The sequence below is a fragment of the Elgaria multicarinata genome, chromosome 2 (assembly GCF_023053635.1).
Source record: "Elgaria multicarinata webbii isolate HBS135686 ecotype San Diego chromosome 2, rElgMul1.1.pri, whole genome shotgun sequence".
Taxonomy (NCBI): domain Eukaryota; kingdom Metazoa; phylum Chordata; class Lepidosauria; order Squamata; family Anguidae; genus Elgaria; species Elgaria multicarinata.
In genome coordinates, this window is record NC_086172.1 from 113,136,673 (window position 1) to 113,145,374 (window position 8,702).

At 46.0% G+C, this 8,702-nt stretch overlaps 1 protein-coding gene across 1 annotated transcript in view; it reads right to left on the reverse strand.

Annotated features, from left to right (window-relative positions):
- SLC1A2 (solute carrier family 1 member 2) overlaps positions 1 to 7,292 on the reverse strand; it is a 115,869-nt gene extending 108,577 nt beyond the window's left edge. The window contains exon 1 of the mRNA XM_063117423.1: positions 7,042 to 7,292. Within this exon, the coding sequence (XP_062973493.1) occupies positions 7,042 to 7,058 (17 nt within the window). The 5' untranslated portion in view covers positions 7,059 to 7,292. The remainder of the gene's footprint in view (positions 1 to 7,041) is intronic.
- Between the last annotated feature and the right edge of the window lie 1,410 nt (positions 7,293 to 8,702).

Sequence of the window (8,702 nt, forward strand, 5' to 3'; positions counted from 1 at the left end):
TCATGGTTCACATGTCACACTAAGCCATAAAGTTTAGCTCAAAATGCTTAACTGTCATGGTTTAGCAGGTCATCTGAACAGGGCCAGTGAAAAGCCTGTAGTGACTTATTTGTGATACCAACAATAGCATCACAAACTAGAAAGTGATCCCTAATTTTTTATGGATACACGTTGGTGTGAAAGTGCAGAATTAAACCGGTATACAAAATATGCATTAACCTAGTGGCACCTCATAGGGTGAGTAGCTGGTGGGCTATCAGCTTGTGCCGACTGAGTGCTGCTACTTGGCAGAGGAGACCCCCTCCCTTTATTGGAGGGCTAGATGTGGGTAGGGGCATGGGAACTGCTGTTTCAGCCATACGTAGGCATGCAGCTGCCAAGTATGTAGCAAAGCTTGGTCCAGCTGTGAGCTCTGGCTTCAATGGCCATCACCAAGAGTTACTATTCACTCCGCAACTATGTGCCTTGCATGGTGCTGGAAGTCATAGTCTCTCTGCCTCCACTTTACAACACCCTCTCCTAAGGGCATTGGATCTCAATTCTTCATGCAGTGACAATGAGCAGTGGAAGCGCATAGACTGCCACATGAGCCATTACAGATTAATTATGGGTTAAAAAATATATGAGAGACTTCACTGCTAGCCTCAGCACAGACACATGCACAATACTGGCCTATGGTACCAACTTTATTGTCACCATGGGCTCCATTATATTGAGTAATGACTTGACTGCAAAGATGAGAGCCAGAGAGAAAGACAAGATTATTTCAGTGGAATGCATACAAGTGCTGAGACATCCCAGGCCATAGAGCAATTTTATGTATCTCCCAGTTTAAATGGCTTGAGAGCTACATTCTAAGTCTCCCCTTTCCCCTTCTTTTCATACATGATAGATCTTGGACATAGTAACAAAAATGATTTTTGTCTGGTATGAACTGCTGTCCATAGCATCCACAAGGCTTTCTATCCAAAGAAACTCTGTAATGAGGATTTGGGTAGAAAGGCTTTGGATTTTAAAGGCATTTGTTGTGTATTGTATATACATCCTCCAACAATAATGTGTCATTTACAAAGATGCCCTGCTGGAACCACAAGATCACAAAACCAGCATCCTATAAGAGGAAGTTGCTATTTTCATGACTTGCATATTAACTTTGCCCCCTGTAATCATGGGTCACTGTTTAGAACACCCTTCCCCAACCAGATGTTTGGAGGGCATTCTCAGAATTCCTAAACATCGGCAATGCTGGCTGATGCTGATGGGAGTTGAGGTCTGAAACATCTGGAGGGCGCCAGGTTGGGGAAGACAGGTTTAGAGGCTTAGTAAGAATCATCTCTAACCCCCCACCAATCATTTTAATTAAATAGGTTCTTGTAATCTATTTACATGATTCAGATGAAGCTCATTTATATGGTTTTCTAGTTGTAAATAGTACTAGCAGTTGCATATATCATTAACATTAACAAGTGTGAATTAACATTTGAAACAGGATAGCATAAGTCTCGATCATGCCAATACTCTGTCTGACCTTTCCTGCCTAAATTGCTTGTTAGTTTTTCCCAGTAGGACTAACAGCCTCCATGTCATCTTGGAACTGTATCTGTGTCTGGATGCTTAGCAGACAAGAGAGTCTAGACATTCAACATCTTTCCAAGTGCATTCTGCTTTAAGAAACTCCCCAGGAGCTGATATTAGGGTTATCTGCATCACCAACCTCTAATGCATTCCAGCTACATAAGACCAGACATCCATCTAGTTCAGTATCCTGGACTCCACAGCAGCTAACCAGATGCCTGTGGGAAGCCCACAGGCGTGACATGAGGGCAATCAGCGTCTCTCAACATTCCTCTCCAGCTATTGGTCCTGAAAGGCATATTGTCTCTAAAACCAGGAGATTGTAACAGCCACTGAAATTTTTTTGTCTAATGCCCCTTTAAAACTATCTAACCTAGTAGCCACCGCATAGGATCTAAAATCTAAATGCAAATAGATCTTCCCAAACTATTGTTGTGTTTAATATGCAGATTTAATCAATTAAAGCTCATATCAATTTAAACCCATGTCAATCAAAACCAATTAGCAGATTGATTTATTCAATCTGGTGACAAGCCAACATAGAAGCACACCATCTAACTGCATTAATGACTAAGACTGCAATCCTATCCATGTCTACTCAGAAATTAGTCCCATCGCAGTCAGTTCCATAGGACTGGAGAACCTTGTTCCATTCCTATTTTCAATAGGTTGTTAAAGTTTCCCCACACATTTATGGACAGTCAAATTAACAACACAATCCCATGCGTGTCTACTAAGAGATACGGCCCACTGATTTAATTATGGATTAAATATCCACAGATACCTGGGCATACGTCTCATTGTACATAATGGGAATTCACTTCTGAGTAGACATGCATGAGATTGTGCTCTCTACAAATAATAGTCAGTGCTAGTGGATGTACTTGCAAATATCAGTTTTACCACATTAATTAAACCATGCACCTCTGCTTCTTTTGCTTTCGTACCCAGCATCCCATTGCAATCTCACTGTCCATTCATAAATTCATCTTTTAAACAATATACTTCCCCATGCGTCACAACAGTGATCAATGTTTCACAGGGACATTATTACCGTTCTCTCTGCTCTATCATCCAGATCGTTTGGATTTTGCCAGTTCAGGAGGTGACATCTATCTCCTTCTTTCTAGTTCAGAGTGTCTAAGAACTAAACTTCAGAACATAGAAAACTGCTTTATACCAAACCAGACCATTGGTCGCTCTAGCTCAGTATGGTCTACACTGATTGGCAACCACTCTCCTGGGTTTCAGATAGGATTCCTTCCCAGCCCTACCTGAAGATGCCAGCGATTGAAGCTGGGACCTTCTGTATACAAAACATGTGTTCTATCACTGAGCTACAGCCCATTCCAAAGGTTTAGATTGCAGCTTACGGCACATAAATATTAATATATCTTCAAAATATATCATTGACTTTCCTTATAATATATATTGATTCCCTTAAATAGAAGCAGTGGGCTGACTTACACTTTCATATTCAGTGCTTGAAAACTGCAGCACCGTGGTCACTTGGCGGTGTAAATGAACTATTACAGATCAACATGCCACAGGTAGAACTTGTGTGTCATGTCACTCACCTCAAAGACAATGCTTTTCAGTGGAATCAATTCACACATTCAATCAAATCATCAAGTGTTGAGAGTTCCAGGATGTACATTTAGAGCAAAAGCTCCATCTGATGAGCATTTTATTGCACGCTCGTTACTGGGCACTCACGGAGTTTGCTCAGGTCCCTCACATGATGTTGTCTGCCTCCCGTGCCCCTTCTGCCTCTTCTAGCCTTCTTCACACAACAAAAAAACACCCCTCATTAAGTCCAATGTATTTTTTTAAATACAGAATTGCAGCTCTCTTGCTGAGTGCAGGAGAAGCAGCGCCATTAGAGCAGCAGACTCAGTGGGCCTCGTGCTCATTCTGTACTTACTCTTTTGAAAAGAGGAAGTAACTGAGGAACGAAAACACTGCCGGAGAAGTGAAGGCAGGGAGCGTGTTAACCCCCAGTGTGATGGAGCTCCAAAACTGCTCCAATGTCTACATCCTTTCCTCCCCTCCCCCCCCCCCCGGTTTCACTGTTATCCTCAGCTGAGCATAGGGACTTCTCTGAAAGAAGGGAGGGTATGTATGTGTAAAATAAACAGAAAAGAGGGTTTTCTACTATCTGTATATATCTATGATCAACATATACTACTTTCAAACCTAATGGCTGGATTGTTAAGGTGTTTTGTGCAAATCAGGAAGACTTGATCAGTCTCCACTTTCAGTGTTTTAAAAGCCTAAGTGTGTTGTGTGAGCTGATATAGCATAGTGGTTATGAGCCATCAGTTGGATGGCCCTAACTCAAATTTCAGGTGAGCCATAAATACACTGGGTGGCCTTAAACAAGCCACTTTCAGGTCCTCCATCTGTCATATGAGGATAATATCAGCATTGTACATTATAGAGTCGTTAAAAGAATTATTGGGATGCATATGAAGAGCGCTGCAAAATTGGTTAAAAAATAAAATTATATGATTTTAAATAAATATTATTTTTCAATCACTAGCCTTCAGAGAGAGGTCATGGCTCGGTAGTAAAGCTCCTGCTTTGCATGCAGAAGGTTCCAGGTTCAATCCTCCTGCCTGAAACTCTGGCAAGCCGCTGCTGCCTGTCAGTGTTCACAATACTGGGTTAGACAGACCAATGGTTTGACTCAGCAGAAGTCAGCTTCCTATGTTACTAAAACACACTTTTAAATACCCTGGTCCAAAATGCTTTAGGGTTTTATTCACCAATAACAAAACCTACCTGGCCTGGTAGCAAATAGGCAGGCAGTGCAGATGCAATGGTCTGACTCAATATATGTCAACTTCCTATGTTCCTAGAAGCATTTCATAAGGGTTATAGTTGAGCCAGTGTTTAGCACATTTAAGTAGGAGGTAGCATGTCACCCAATAAAAGAAGCGGTGGTCATTTCTGTATTAGTTTCAGTATATTGGTTGATCAGTCAATTGATTAAATCTACATAAACATGCATATGAAAAAGAGCACTAAAGCAAAAAAGAAAAAAGAGAATACAGTGTTTTTAGATGATGACATATATGACACGACAGGTATAATCATAGAAAAGTCACATCTACACCCCTTCTCTCAGGCAGAGGTGAGAACACCTCTTCTAAGATGATGCTTGCTTTATAGTAATCTAATGGGTTATTTTCAGTTCCATTGATTTCAAATGAGAAAGTGTAAAGAAGGTGCTTAGGTATCTAACTGAAATCAATGGGACATAGAAGTGGTGAAACCTGGCCACGTTAAAGCAAAGAGTATCTATGCAGTCAAATAACAGTGAATGCCATGGCATGGATGGAATCTTCTTCTATGGCAGCTAGGTTGGTGAAGATGTCCACATATTCTTTGTTTCTCAACACTAGCACCCTCCAGATGTTTGGACTTCAGCTTCCATCAGCTCTAGCCAGCATGGTCAAGGGTCAGGAATCCTGGGAGTTGTAGTCCAGAACATCTGGAGGGCAGCAGATTGGCAAAGAGCGCCAATCTCTGTCACTCACCTGTTTTAATTTACCTTTGATAACAGCGAAGTCAAGTCATTACAAAGACAAAATGCTAAAGTGCTCTACAGTGCCTAGAACAGGGGTGAGCAAACATGATCTTTACATTCCTTGGAGTGGCATTTATCACTTCGCAGAGAAAGCATTGTAGAGACTTGCTGTGGAACCGTTGTTTGCCCAAAGCATCGAGTTTGCCGTTTAAAACAATATCCTGCCCGGTCACCTGTCTGATGCTAGAGAGAGAACACAGACTTCTTTTGTCCTCTTTTCAGCCATGTGCCTTGAAGCTGCAGGTTGCTTTAAATCACCTTTTAGCCTTGGAAAGGCACGCCCACGCAGACCAGATCTACACCAAGCAGGAGATGACACTTTGAAAATGGTTTGAAAACTTCATATGGAGTGTGGTCCTGGGCCACAAGAGGTGCCACTCCTGTTATAAACCATTTTAAAGCAGTAGTGTAGAGCCTGCACTTGTGTCGAATCATTATGAATGTGGAATAAAAAGCAGGAAATAACACCATGAAAGCAGTGGATTGTGCCCCAACAGTTATCAGTGCACTTCAATAGCGCTATAAAGCAGTAGTGTGGATCCCCCCCTCTTTCTCTCTCACACACACACACACACCTCCGACAGATCTAAACCAAGCCTCCTTTTACACTCTGTCCTCACAAGGTCCTGTCCAGAGCAGATCATGCTGATGCAAACTGACAGCAAGCCCCGCGGATCAAGAGGCCATCGGCCAGCCCAGACGCCTGATATAATAACGAGACAAAACCCGCGGGGAGCCTCAGACATAACTTTCAAAACACAAACAAGCGAGCAAGCCCCTAACTTAGGGCACCGGAGGCTGACTTGGGCCTTTGGGGGACCGTTTCGCAAGAGGCGGGAAACTTCTGAAGGTTTGGCATAGCAGAGAGAAGCGACCCAAACCCAACATGAAAGGCAGAACTCCGCAATAACTCTTGTGCAATCCAGCAGCTCCCTCCAGCAGCGTGACTTCCCGTTGCCTTCCCCTGCGGGCATTTTAAACTGCATCTGGCACGAGTCGGATCTATTGCACAACCACGTAAGAATTGGGAAGCCTCTTCTCCTTTCGGGGAAAATAATAATAATAATTCAGGAGCTCGTCATTCTTGTCGCTGTTTCGGGGCGCAAAAACGGGTCCTGTTTGCTCAGCGGGGCTGACTTTCTAAGTTGGTGTGGTTAGGATTGCAGCCTGACAGCGCAATCCTATACATATCTACTCAGAAGTAAGTCCCACCCAGGCCAATGAGGCTTATTCCCACCCAGGTAAGTGCCTGCAGGATTGCAACCTCGCAGCGCGATCTTTTATATCAGAGATGGATCTCTCCCCTCCCGTATTGTTGGACTCCATCAGCGCTAGCCAGTACGGCCAATGACCAGGAATGATGGGAACTGTAGTCCAACAACATCTGGACAGCCACAGGTTGTCACCTCTGCTAAATATGAATATAAGCCCCATTGCTTATCACCAGGTAAGTAGATACAGAGTTGCAGTTGAAGACGCGGTTTGCAACCCGACTCTGAAGTAAGCCCCAGTAGTTTTCCATGGGACTTACTTCTAAGTGTGCAAGGAAGAATTGCATCATTAATTCTTCTTGGGTTGTTGGGTTTTTTTTTTTTAAAAAAAAAGTTATTTCATCGCGTTTAGCCTCGCAAGGGTTAAAGAAGTCAAGGCTAGCTTGAAAGAGGAAGCTTTCCTTCCCAAGGGAGGCTCATATTTGAAATGCCATTCTCTCGCCTTAAGCTGCAGTTGGATGCCTCTTTCATCCTGGGGTCGGTCGGGAGGCCGTGAAGGCGATCTCCATGCAACCGTCAAGCCACGCCACCCGCGAGCCACACGAGCCCCTCTTCCCATCCCACCACACCCCTCCCCGCAAAGACCCCCCAGTCCCCCCTCACCCTTCTGTCGATGCCATGCTGGTCCAGCGCTCAGCCCCCCTGACTGTCTCTTCACAAGAAATCCAAGGGCTTGAGCTGTGCTTGGTCGCTTTCGGCGGGGGCGGGGGAGGGGAAAGCCCCTCTTCCTTTTATCTTTGGGCGTCGGAGATCCCCTTGAGTTCCTGCCTTGTATAATCCTCCGGGGCTCCGAAAGGCAAGCATCCAAGTAGCTTGGCTCTGGAGATCTAACCACCACCACCGCCGCCGCCGCCGCCGCCGCCGCCGCCACCTCCTCCTGGCTTGGAGTGCGATTTCTCAACGCCTTCTGGAAGCTTGAACGTCTTGAGGAGCAAAGCGTAGTGGCGAAGAAAAAGAAGAGCGGCGAGCGAGGGAGGTGGGGGGAGAGGAGCGGATGATCAGTGGGGGTTGGCAAGGCTTAGGCAGCGTGGGCACCTGCGCTTTGATCCTTCGCGTTCTGCCGGAGAGCTGGCTGCGGGTGGCGAGGAGTGTGTGTGGAGAGACGGAGTGTGTGTGTGTGTGTGTGCGTGTGTGTGTGTGTGTGAGAGAGAGAGAGAGAGAGGGAGGGAGGAACTGGGGGTTGTGAGAGTGGGGTGTGTGTATGTGTAAGGGGTGGTGGGTGAGTTTACATTGCCATGGTGTTGGCTGAAGCTGGATTGGAAGGTTTAACTGTGGATTTGCAGTCTATCCCTCTCTATTTTCGGCGTCGAGCTGACATCACTCGCTGTTGCGCCTCTCCGACAAATCCCCCAGCCTCCTTATTTATAGTGGGGGGGGAGAGAGAAAAGCCCTCCCAGGAGAGCCCGTGGATCTATAGGAATGAAGGAGGGGATGGCGATCCCGGGCGCGGAGGGAGCGGAGCCTGGCGCAGCTCGGCGGTCTCTAACCGCGAGGCCAGAAGCACAACGGTGTCACTCGCGGGCTCGCTTGCATTTCTTCGCTCGCCTTTCCCTCGAGTGCTCGTGGAGGCTGAGAGGCGGCAGGAAAGGAAACGATCGATTCCCTTTGTGCTGGTGCCGTATTCTGATCCCGGCTGCAGCCGGCGTCTGTCAATATCCCCCCCACCCCACCCCTAACGAGGGGATATTTACAATTTCACCCCCATCCGTTTCTCCACATCGGATGCGTGTGTATCTTATCTCTATCTCTCTCCCCAGTAGAGGGTGGTGGATCTGATGCCAGTGGGGCGGCGAATCCGCTCTGGGTTTCAGCCAGAACTCTCAAGGAGCTATCCAAGGTGCTGAACCCTATCCCTAAACCGGGTTCAGCACCTTGGATGGCTCCTTTAGAGTTCTGAATGGTTCTGACTGAAACCCAGAGCAAATTCATCGCCCTATTGGCACCAGAGCCACCAGCCTTCACTGTTTCGACCCCCCCCCCCCCGCCCCAACTCCCTTTGCACGGTGTCTCGTTAGGATGCTATCCACCCCATCACCACCCGCTATCTGTACAGGAGCCAGACGCCAGCTTTCTATGGCCAATTAAAAGGCTGGGTAATGATTAGTGCAAAGGGTTGCCTTTATTTTCACAGATGCTGCTGGCAGCGTTTATGACTTGTTGTGCGATCATATAGAAAGAGAAGAGAAGAGGGTCTTCTTTTGGCCGTCACGGAAAGAGTTAATCTTCCCCCACCCCCTCCTCCCAGTGCTGTCACATTTCTTGGC